The sequence below is a fragment of the Odontesthes bonariensis genome, chromosome 22 (assembly GCF_027942865.1).
Source record: "Odontesthes bonariensis isolate fOdoBon6 chromosome 22, fOdoBon6.hap1, whole genome shotgun sequence".
Classification (NCBI taxonomy): Eukaryota; Metazoa; Chordata; class Actinopteri; order Atheriniformes; family Atherinopsidae; genus Odontesthes; species Odontesthes bonariensis.
In genome coordinates, this window is record NC_134527.1 from 14,437,564 (window position 1) to 14,449,807 (window position 12,244).

At 41.8% G+C, this 12,244-nt stretch overlaps 1 protein-coding gene across 7 annotated transcripts in view; it reads right to left on the minus strand.

The window, feature by feature from the left end:
• Positions 1 to 11,878, minus strand: part of LOC142373188 (nipped-B-like protein B) — a 28,644-nt gene extending 16,766 nt beyond the window's left edge. For 2 of the 7 annotated variants that reach the window (XM_075456316.1, XM_075456321.1), the window contains exons 1-12: positions 11,830 to 11,878; positions 10,368 to 10,516; positions 9,613 to 9,778; positions 9,272 to 9,372; positions 7,145 to 7,253; positions 6,910 to 7,058; positions 6,109 to 6,239; positions 5,932 to 6,025; positions 5,321 to 5,845; positions 3,125 to 5,212; positions 1,900 to 2,034; positions 1,552 to 1,725 (exon numbers count right to left, since the gene is read on the minus strand). In XM_075456316.1, coding sequence (XP_075312431.1) covers positions 1,552 to 1,725; positions 1,900 to 2,034; positions 3,125 to 5,212; positions 5,321 to 5,845; positions 5,932 to 6,025; positions 6,109 to 6,239; positions 6,910 to 7,058; positions 7,145 to 7,253; positions 9,272 to 9,372; positions 9,613 to 9,778; positions 10,368 to 10,431 — 3,736 coding nt within the window. In that variant the 5' untranslated portion in view covers positions 10,432 to 10,516; positions 11,830 to 11,878. The other 5 variants (XM_075456320.1, XM_075456319.1, XM_075456317.1 and 2 more) reach the window with 5 other exon arrangements.
• Between the last annotated feature and the right edge of the window lie 366 nt (positions 11,879 to 12,244).

Consider the following 12,244-nt stretch of genomic DNA (forward strand, 5'->3'; position numbering starts at 1 on the left):
GAATAATACAAAATCCTCACCGAGTCAACTTTTTTAACCCAACACACTGCCATAGCGATTCATTTTTTCATGTCAAACGCACTTTGATTATGTAAAACATACCAGTGATGGATGAGAGCAGCTAAAAGTGCCTCTTTTATGTCTTTGAGCTTGTTGAACAATCATTGATATGAAGAAATCTGATAGAATTCCTACATCTGCTGTTTTTCACGTGAGATATCTTTAATTTTACTCGAAGACACAATCTTCCCTGTAATTTCGGAGCTTTTTGCTCTGTATGTGAGAGGAGAAGCAGAGTTTTCCACATTCATTTCTCTCCCAAAAGTGATGCCAAAATAAAAAAACAAGGAAGTTCAGGATCTGCACCACATACTTTCTAGCAAAACCAAGGAAGAGAATAGATTGGAATAGATGATTTGTTTATTCGATAATGAAAATCTGATCATATACCAAATTAAGACCCACTGTTCCTGTGCATCTATCCATTATTTTGCCTGAGATGTTCAAACCTCTGCTGTTAAGGGTGATATGTAAAAACTATTAGGCCTGACCTAGTAAGATTCCCATCAAAAGCCCCAGGGTCCCCATGCAGACATGACACGGACATGCTAAGCTGCTTTCAGATGGATCGAGTCGATGATGAATTTGACTCTGAGGGAGTTCAAGCCCGAAATGGCCTCAAGATACATTTGTATTTCTCCTCTTTTGTTTATTTTTTCATTTCACAGAGGCCAGTGCTTCAGGAGCGACTTAAAAATCTGTAGTAAGGCACATCTATAAAAACTTTGTGGAAAGGTGTGTGAAGAGTCACTAATCAATTTCATGTATCATATAAGAACAAAATGCAGGAATATAGAATGTTTTTAACATGTGATATTACATCACATATGGACTTCGACTCTTCTACAGGACTCTATGCAATCAGGTGGTAGTGAGTTCTGCTTGAGTTTTTTTTCATCACTGTGATTGTTGTCATATTCTAACAGAACTCCAGCCTCTGAGGACACAGAAGTCACAGTCGTCCTAATCTAACAGAGCGAGCTCTTCCTGCCTGGGTGCATTCTGCCTGCGTGAAGAGACGAGACTTCGCCGATGCATCCAAACACAAACGGGTGTGGAACCTTGTAAAAGATACCCATATCTAAACTCAGTTTAGACAAAAGGATAATGTACAAAGAGACCATAAATGAATTTCTCTCAAAGCTTTGTTATTCCTCCTTGTTTTTGACCTTTTCTGGACTCCTGGAGATTTATTGGGTTTGCAATAATTAAGCTGTTGTCTGTCGTACATATTTGCTTTTACATAAGCATCAGTACTCTCGTGGATCCATATTTCTTCTCGTTTAGCTTGTTCTGGCTTGACCATTCACGGTAATGCCCTACCACTGTAAAATCTGTGCTTTTTCAAGGTGCGCAAAACCAAAACACTAAAACAGCTCTAAAAATGACTGTAGTGAATGCACAGTGTTTTCTCTAAAACCCAGAGGTTGATATATTTTACATATTTTCTTTTCTTTTTTTTTTCAGTATGCCCATGCAGAAGACTCTCACCGTCACTTAGGCTTGGTGGCGGAGAGTCTTCATCTGATTTGTCTTCTCGATGACGGCCACCTGAACCCCGCCGAGAGTTATGGAAACCACCACTTCGCCGATGATCCTTTGAAGCTCTCTTCTCTTCATGTTTCCATGTCTTGTCGTGGGCTCTCTTGTGCTTTTTCCTTGCATCTGCAACAAGAGAAAAAAAAAGAGAGGGGGGGGGGTATTTCCTAAAAAACTTGATCCCCGATTTATTGCTCAATTTAAGCTACGCCTCAGCCATTGGTTTAAAACCATTGCTTGAAAGGGTTCTATGGCATTCTGGTGTGTACTTACAAAGACTTCTTTAGGTTTAATACTCACACTCGTTGTCGGAGTCAGACTCATCGCTATCATGCACCACCTGCTCATCATCTGAGTCTGAGTCCACCTCAGCATACCTGGATTTCTTACTTATCATACTGTGCTTTCGCTTATTTGTCCTCTCAAAAGATGTCTCTGTAAGTGCAAGAGGAGACGGAGCTTTCAGCACAAAATCAACTTTACTTTAACAGACAGTGTCACTTGCAAATCCAGTGCCATTCTTGATGAGTTAACAACTTTGATAACTACAGCCCTCATTCACCAATATCTTCAGAGAAGTCTACGTCGGACTAATGACATTTTTCTGCAACCACAGAATTCTTCACGTGCGTTAGTATGATGATGATGATGAATCCGGTGTCCTTGTTAATTACAGGCGTGTGCTGGTTGTTTCTAATTAGCGCTGGTAAATGATCCACCATGAACCCATAAAGATGAGTATGACTGCAAAGCCGTGCGCACTCAAAAATAGCAAAAGTGAGAGGAAGTGTTAAACATACGACTGTCCAAACGTAAATCTGCAAGCAGTGGAGCAGAAAGCCTCAGCACTGACCACAACCTCTGCACCACATGTCGTGTGTTTCTTTTCAGAAATGAATTGTAAGTTGAACACAATCGTGTTTTCAAAATCTGTGTAATTCTAGCCTAATAAAAAGCTCCTAGAAAACTTAGCGGAGTTTATAATTACTCAAAGATGTGAAACCCATGATGCATTTGTCTCCAGCCGTTAAAGGCACGTACTCAAGGGACGTTTGGTAAAGCGTAGGTGCTGCGTGCATCTCCTGGTAAGCTGGAGGTCACATGTAGAGGGTGGCTGTGTGAGTCACATATGAATTTAATTCACTGAAGCAGCAGCATACCCAATGCTTTGGGTCTACATATATAAACATGTATATATATATATATTCAGTATGATCAATCACTGATTACTGGATGGCACGGACCATAAATAGAACATAAATAGAGTAAACTTCATAAATTCTTTAAAAAAAGCGATACAAAAAACTATTTTTGGTGAATGAGGCCCATTGACTCCATGAAATTAAATTTAATAAAAAATAGGGCATATATCCATCTCTCAATAAAAACAAAAGAGAGAGTGTGTGCAAAATCCAAAGCAACATTAGATCAGCATACAGAAAAGTCAGTGGAAGGAAAAAAAAAACAACTACACCCTGACTAACAGAGCTCCCACAAATTTAGACCAATAAAAAGTAGCTCGTACCTTTCGCTGATTTGTCAAAGGAGGACCAGTTCTTGGATTTGGAGCTGTGTGCATTCCTGCTTTCCTTTATAATCCTTTTTACATCCTCAATGCTGAGTCTCTGAAGTACAACGACAGGTTTAGCTCTCTTGCTTAAGCTCTCAATCAATGACACTCTCTCCAGCCTTACGAGCGGTTCGCTCCAGCCCTGGAACAATTTGCTTTTAAGCTGGAGACCTTTATCTGTTCCATCTCGTTTCAACTTAGGAATCACAAAGTTCTTAAAACTTCCCGATTTGCCACCCAGCAGGTATGAGGGGAACTCACTAGGCTTAGTCTCAGGGGCCTGCCGTTTGTTTCCAGCAAGGCAGCTCATGCTGCCATCCCCACTTGTCCTATGTTCCTTACTTTGTTGGTTTTGAAGGCTGGAACCGCTTGTCTTCTGTCGACCAATAATGTCAGCTGATTTTCTGCTTCCATCATGCTTCATTTTAGGGCTGTCAGGTTTAGTGTGCTGGTCAGGTGAGTTTCTGTTACAATTTTCTCTTGACAATGTCTTGTGCTTCCTGGCTCTGTCTTTGTCTCTCACTAAGTCTTTTACTCTGTCCCTGTCTCTCTCCTTGTCCCTGCTGTCTTTGTCTCGGTCTTTGACTCTGTTACTGTCTTTGTCTTTTTTAAGATCCTTGTCCCTGTCTTTGTTAAGATCCTTGCTTCTGTCCTTGCCTCTGTCCCTGTCTTTGTTAAGATCCTTGCCTCTGTCCCTGTCTTTGTTAAGATCCTTGTCTCTGTCCCTATCCTTGTCTCGGTCTTTGTTAAGATCCTTGTCTCTGTCTTCGTTAAGATCCTTGTCTCTGTCTTTTTTAAGATCCTTGTCTCTGTCCCCGTCTTTGTTAAGATCCTTGTCTCTGTCCCTGTCTTTTTTAAGATCCTTGTCTCTGTCCCCGTCTTTGTTAAGATCCTTGTCTCTGTCCCCGTCTTTATTAAGATCCTTGTCTCTGTCCTTGTCTTTGTTAAGATCCTTCTCTCTGTCCCTGTCTTTGTCTTGATCTTTGTCTCTGTCTTTGACTCTATTACCGTCTTTGATTTTGTTACCGTCTTTGTCTCTGCCTTTGACTCTTTTACTGTCTTTGACTCTGTTACTGCCTTTGACTTTGTTACCGTCTTTGTTCCTGTTAGTGTCTTTGTCTTTGTTGCCGTCTTTGTCTCTCTCCCTGTCTTTGTCTTTGTTGCTGTCTTTGTCTCTCTCCCTGTCTTTGTCTTTGTTGCTGTCTTTGTCTCTCTCCCTGTCTTTGTCTTTGTTGCCGTCTTTGTCTCTCTCCCTGTCTTTGTCTTTGTTGCCGTCTTTGTCTCTCTCCCTGTCTTTGTCTTTGTTGCCGTCTTTGTCTCTCTCCCTGCCTTTGTCTATGTCTCTTTCTCTGGCTTTGTCTCGATCTCCAAGTTTGTCTACATCTCCATCTCCTTCGTTGTCCCTCTGCCTTTCTTTGTCCTTACTCTTTTCTTTTTTCCTGCCTTTGCTTTCTTCATGTATGGAGTTGTGGTCCACCTTGCTCATGGCTTTTGGAGTTTCAGATCTGCTGATATGGGATCTGTGGCTGTTGTTGATCTTTTCCTCTTTGTGGTGCAAGTCTGAATGCCTGTCCTGTTTCTGCCGCGTTGTGTCTGTCCGTCTGTCGTCTGAGTGTCCCTTATCACTGTCAAGTCTGTTGTCATGTTTCTGTTTTGATTCACACCGGCTTTCCCGCTTCTGTTTATGCGTTGCTGGTGGTCCATCTGAGCCAGACTCCTGGGGGGTGTTAGGTAGTTGTTTGATGATCCCAGCTTGGTTTTCAACAACTTTATTGACCTTTCCATCAGCATTTCTCTTGAGGTGACATATTTGATCCTCAGACAATATCTGTGGTTCCAAAACAACTACAGGCTGTCCAATAAGTCTGCCAGCTTGTTGTAGATCAATACTGACCATCAAGGCAGGCCGACTGGCACCATTACTTGCAGCACTTGACTTCTTAGGTGTCAGCTTGTTGATGCCGTGTGCAGCAGGCCCCTCACTTGCCTCAACTCCGGGTTCCTGAGGATATGTGTCCTGTTTCCTTTTTTTCAGCGGCTTGTCTGCAATAAAGAACACTACAACTTAGCCTCCTACAAACAACTTCAGGGCATGAAAAAAAAAAAAAAAGGAAGAAGGCACAAGGCAAAACCAGACACATAAAAATTCACCTTTATCCTGGACTTCTTTCGAGCACCGCTCTCTCTCACTGGCTGATTCGCGCTCAATTCTCTCAATCTCTGCGAGTGCGTCTATCTCAGTATCATCAAATACAACCCCGCTGATGATTCCTGTCTCCTTGGAATTTGGCTGCGTAGCAACCTGCGGACAGTTTGCCTGCTCCTCATCCTCCAACTTGTGTGAGGAGTCCTGGGGAATACTTGACAACCTATTGTTATTATTGTTCATCGTGACTGTTTCGTGGTCCGAGTCCACGTGTGACCTGGGGGATTGTTCTTCAGAGTGACTGACGTCTGCACTCTTCACTCGAGACAGTTTTAAAGTCAGCTTGGTAGAGTCCTTCGATGGAGAACTAATTATGTCATACAAGGCATTTTTGTCCACATGCTCATTTTCTTCTTTACTCCTGTCCCTCTGCTTCTTTTTGCGGTCAGCCATGGTGTAGAGCCGGTCAGGCGCTGCACCGTGTGGCATTTCAGGTGAAGGTGACTGCATGATAAGCGAAGGCCTGGACCCTGCAGACACACAGACCAAGAGTATAAGCCTTTACGGAGCATGGACTGTGGAAAAGGTACATTAACTTGTTGCTAAGGCTGCATACGTTTTGCAGGGTCTTCACTCCCAGCAGGGGAACATGCAGGCTGAGATGTTTTAACAGAAAGTGCAGCAGCCTTCATGGAAGATTCATTCTCCTGCTTGGAACACAAGACATTTATTTTTACCTCTAATAGTCAGTCTGCTGAGGTTCAGCTCAGTATGACTTGATTCGGTGCATTACCTCGTTTCCCAGTCTGTGACCCACATTTATGTAGTCTTCATCTGAGCCTAGCCTTGTATTATGGTTAGATGAATTACTTGATAGCTGTCCAGAGACTTTGCTGTCAAGGATATTCCTCACACCACTGGCTACTAAAAGAGAGAGAAAAAATCTCTAGCAAATTTTCTTCCACTTTTTCTTTTAAATGAAAGACTTTAAGAAGTTATTCGCATTGACTTGTCAGAAAGTACATTATCTTTCAAACTAATCGGACAGCCGTTCTTTCACCCTGCCATATTAAGTTGTCAGCTCATCAACTTTTTCCTCGCCACTCGAGGATGCATGAAAAGCAATGATGTTAAAGTTTAGCTGAATCGTCGTTTGAGCATGTGTTACTTGTAAAAGTACAAGAATGCACACAAAGAGCGATTTGTTGCCCTGCCGAAAAAAAAAAAAAAAAAGCAGCTAATAGCTACTGTAGAAGCTTTCCTTAGAGACTGGGAACTTTCATTCCTAACCCATAACGTTCCCACAGCAGGAACCAGGGATTAAACAAAGTACTGTTCAGTTTACCCCTCCCAACAAGGGTAGGAGGCCATGCTTTTCATAGGTCCTGGTATTTACAGGTTGTGGCTTGCAACTGAGCATTTGTGGTTGAATTCACTCAGTATCACATGTCCACTTCCCTGTCACGGTCATCACAATCCCCACAAGCTATTATACAGGAATTGTTTTTGCTTGTAAACAAAAATATTCAATATCATGTATTCACGCTTCAGTGACCAGGGAGGCTAGAAAATGAAAGACAGGATGTGTACTCACCTTGCTGAGTCTGATGATGATGAGAATAACTCGGTGGGTTGTACTGCATGTAGTCTGCAGGACTCTGGGGGGTATAGGGACTGGGTATAGGGCTGTTTTGCTGGGGTACAAACTGAGTGGCTGAGCCAGACTGTGGGGATGTAAAGCATCTGTGAAAAGAGGAAGAAGTAGTCTTAGTAGAAATACAGAGGCCTCTGCTTCTTCATCATCTGACAATTAGGTGGTACAGCTTTACCCAGAGGGGCTTTGAGAGACAGTGGTTTGCTGATAGTTTAATCCCGGACTCCCATGAACCTGATTCTGAGAAATCTTATATTGTTGGATCAGTGGTGGCTGCAGTACACCTGAGACAAGGAAAAAAGCAAATAAACGGTTATGGATATAAAAACGTGAAGCCCTAAATACGTTATATAATTCCCCTGCTAAACCAAACCCATCTGCAAAGAAACATTACTAGACAGCCAAAGCCAAGTTATGAAATTTAATAATGAGATATAACTATGCAAAAATATTAGACAAGGCCAACTTGATACAAGTATCTATATCTCTTTTCTTTTGTTTTTTTTCTTCCAATTAACTATGTCAGAAATGTGTTAATTCAATTCTATGGTCACTTATGGGGGCATAGTTACAATGGTAGTTGGGTTGAAGAAAACATGGCTTCACCGTACATAGAACGTCATATTATTGTGTGGTTGACGATCCCTAAACAATTGCTACAGTTTTGCTGGTCCAGCCTTTAAAATACCCTTGACAATAAAAATGTCACATTCAGCTATGATACACTGACACACTCCTCTCATGGCTTCATCAGGTTAGTCTGTCAGTTAAGATAAAAGACACTCTATAACATATAACGCACATCTAGGGGTTGATAGAGTGTTCACGGTGACAACCCCCCCCCAAGTGATGAGTATTTAAAGAATACAAGTGTATACTAAACTGTATATTTGCTATTACTTCCATAATGATAAGTGTTAGCGGGCTATAACAGCTGATAGTCAAAAAAGGTTTCCCTGAACAAAAGCTGAAAGGCAAACGTGAAAGTGTTTATGGCAATTAGTGATATCACTGTTGATGACAAAACAAATGCAGAAAAGGCTTTAAGGCTTTTGTTCCGAGTTTCGTGTAAATACATCTTTCTGTGGCAACACGCAGACTAAATTCTGTGCTGTGTCACCACGGAGGTGTGTGCAAAACAAGGGGGCAGAGAGCAGCGCTCCTCTTGGTGTGCCAAGACCCTGAGCAGAGATGACAAGAAGCTGTTGCCGTGCCGCTATTCAGAGGGAATCACACCTATTTACCAAATACACAAGAAGAATTTGGATCCAGGCTATTTAGAGGGCAAACTGAGATCAAAATTATCTCAAAGGTAGCAACAGTCTAGAGTGCCCCATTGTCTGTAAGTTTATTTTCTACGTCCAAGCAAGCAACAAAATTTGCTTTAAAAAAGTTATTCCACTGTCAAATAAGTATAACCACTTTTTATATGCCGGTTTTCGGGTGAAGGACTTTGGCAAAGGTGTATGAGAAGACTGCAAGAAAATCTATGACAAGTTCAATATTTAGGAAAACAAAAATGTACATATAGATGTAAAGTTAGTCTCAAAACATATAAGTTCAACAACAACAAGCTTCAGAGTGATATGTGTCTGTTTAAGATAAGTGTTTCCCTCCGTTGATATAACTCTAATGAAATGTCTTGCCAGTGAAAGCCAAAAGCTCCACACATCCAATGTCTTTATAGTAGTGATTGGCCTGGAAGTGGTGCATTATCTGTGGGTTTTTTTCATCTTGAATATAAGCTAACCCCGAGGCGGTATGGTCTCCAGCATAGGCTGCCATGGTGATAAAAACTATAAAAAGTTAACTATTTATGTGACGATAAAAAGGAATTTAAAAAAAGGTCTAACCTGAAGTAACCTCCTAAGCCACTACTCTGCTGAATAGTAAAGGCCCTGATTTATTTGCATATGGTTTGCCTGAAAACTAGTCGCCAATGCATCAAAGAGCCACTCAAGCTCTGTTCTGAGTAACAAAACTTTACAAACCTGGCAACCACACAACAATGACGGGACTTTGAAATGTTAGTTTACTGGAACCAGGTGTTGCTGATCAAAGGTAACTAACCCAAAATCCTCAGCAGAGGGTGTATTTTTTTCACTTTTCACATACAAAGATAGAAGATAGATAGAAGCTAACTACCTGTTTGTAGTCCATGAGCTAGATATAAAATACATCTATCTGTATTTAGTGTTAGTATTGCTCCTTACCACTTGTAGTGAAGTAAGTAACTCTGGTAAGTCAGCAGTGTCTAAGTGTCCCTTCTTACCACCCCAAACCTTGTACTGGGTTAGCATACTTTTGTCCCCGAAGATTCTGGGGTCCCTGGACAGTAAAGTTTGAAGAAGTATTGGCATGTCACCCTCTGGTTCATCATTTCCCAAGTTGTCCTTCAGCTCTCTGGAAAACAAACAAAAGAACTGTCTGATGTTATTTATGTGGTCCGGTTGACCCGCTTCACTGCTCAAGGAAACGGTGTCATCCATTACGGCTGCTGACAATCACGGTGTCATAACAATTATCTCTTTCCGTTTTCAAAAAAATGATTTTACAGTCAGCATCCAACATTCTGGAGTAATTGTTGTAATTCTCTCTTCTCTCAAAGCGCTATTACGTGAAAAATAAGTAAACAGTGCTTACATGTGTTCAGTGGAGACTTGGTTAAGGCTGTGTGCTAGCTGAGTCACCAGATTCTCGTCTCGACACACCAAGATGCTGCTGACTTCTTCGGAGATTCTTCCATTGTAGAGCAGACTCTTGGCGGTGGTGGCAGGAAGAGGAGAAGGCAATGGTAGCTGGTTCAACACTAAAAGATGATTGAAACATAAAGTTGGGTTGAGTGGAAAAGAACAGGAGATACAACATGAAGAAATCATTAGATCCTTTTGAAAAAGAGAATACAGTCCTAAGTCTTTAAAGGGCTCGGGAATACATGCCATGACCAAGAAATGGTGTTATACCATGACAAATGTGTAGCTACTTTCTTTAAAAAATCTTTTCAACAAGGAAATGTCAGAATGAGGAAGATTAAACAGTCACATTCATCAATCACTTAAACTAATTTATCAATTAATTCTGCAGCAAATCTTATATTTGTACATTCTACCATGGCTAACTGTTTTAATATTTACTCTCACGCTTATTTTTTTTTTTAAATTGAAATTGGTCTGGGTTCCTTAAACCTAACTCCACCTCACCTCAGAAACACAAGCAGCTTCCCTTCGGTCTGCACTGAAATCTCCAGCAGATAGTATTTAGCCTTTTTGGTTAACTACATGTCTGCTCAGTTTTGGCCTGAAGGCGAGTTAAGCAATCCTCAGTTATGCCATAACTCGGTCTGAATGTTAGTGTTTAGCCTGAGTTACCAGTTTTAAAGTGAATGTTATTGCACTTACGGTCTGTTAGGCTAGCAATTCCAGCGAGAGTAGTGATGGGAACATGAGGCATATCACCATTCATGCTGAAGATGAGGTCAAGAGGTCGTGTCAGTGCACAGGCAGCTCAAAATCACCAACCTCTGTCTATTTGTTACATCTCCAAAGTGCTGCAAAGAAGAAGATGTGAACATTAGGTGTTTATTCTCAAAAGAATCACAAGCCACACTATGCAAAGCTGTTCCCTTTGGGATTTTCCATACTGAGAATTGGCCGATTTTTTTCCGCATAACTAATGTGTGCCTCTTCCTAGAATGGGGATTCAAAACCATTTTCAGCTTATGAGTGGACTATATTACAGTGTATTAGCATTACAGTGTCATCATAACTGTGTTCCTGACTTAGAACACTTATGCAAGAACTACAGCAGGCCTGGACAGGTTGTTATCACTTATTGGTCATGTAGTCCATGAGAGAAGCATCGTGTTCCGGGACATAATTTTCTACAAAGAAAATACACGCCTCCACCATATGAATTTCATCCGTGAAATTTTAACTTCTTCAAATTCAAAATGCACTTACATACAGTGAATAACTATATTGTTACTGACGTCCAAATGCAACGTCCCGTGCACAGCAAATAAACACGGGCAGTGACTAATCTGGTCTAATTAGGATGTAGAAAAGAAAAAGTTGAGACTTTTATATGCAATTGCGTCTCTGCATTGCCAGCTTCGCACGTTTGTTTGTCGGGAATGTTAACTTCATTTTCGCGGCTAAAACACACCGAACAAAATCCACTGGCGATGTATAAACCCTTTCATATGTGAGCTAGTTATACCTCATTTTCTTCTTTTGTTGTCGTGTCAGTTAAGATTCCCGGGACTGTCCGGATCCATAACAGCGACATTAGCTCCCCTCGCCAACAAATATGACTGTATTGTTACTCTGTTATTATTATGTTGGGCGTTTAAGACGTGTGCAATAAGGAAGACAACCGAAACGACGTCTGAGAAAGTGACAAAAACCTACTCGCGGTTAGCCGGCTAGCAACAACTGGAGATGTAGCTAATATATGCTAGCTGGCTAGGAATAGCTTAATTTGTAACTTGCCTTAGCTAGCATCACCGAGCGTGCATCAAAGCCAGTTAGCCTCGGGTTGCCTTCTATTCATCGCTCTTTTTATCATACAGGCTGCGTATTAATTACGATTTTCACCTCACACTCGCTGTGGCCTCAATCGACGCATCTCTAGCTCACAAAGTGGACCTCGGACTTGCCTAAAGGAAGCGTAACCCTGACCCGACGCCAAGGAGGCAGGGGTACAAAGCAAAGACCCCATCACAAATCAGAATTACCCCCTCGGCTGACTCCGTTCATGTTTCCCCACGACTGTCTGGTGTGTCTGTCACAGTGGAAACACACAGGAAGGTAAACAATATGTCTGAAAGGAGGATGCTGCTGCTGAATGTAGCTTATTTACCTCTGGATGTGATGAGAAAGAGAAGTGGTTCTGGTGGAAGAGGAGGGGGAGGAGGAGGGGGAGGAGCAGGAGTAGGATGGCAGCTGGAGCCGGAGAGGAGTCTCTAGCTCCCTCTCCGTCCCACCGTTCAAACAGCTCCTCTGTGTAACAGCAACACGGCAGCAGTAATCCCCGACAGCAGTCGGGGTATGTTTTTATTATTTCCCAAAACTAGCATATATTAGGGGTGGCTTTTTTGGGGAGGGGGGGCTGCTGCCACTCACGCGGGCTTTGTTTGACGATGTGATTCGACGTTGGAGGTCGTTATTTGCTCACTTTCTTTGGGGGAACAAAAACACTAAACATCCCAAAAACTATTGGTTCAAAAAGATCTAGAGCTGATTACAAGTGTGGTATTTGTATTTTGAAGCTGCCA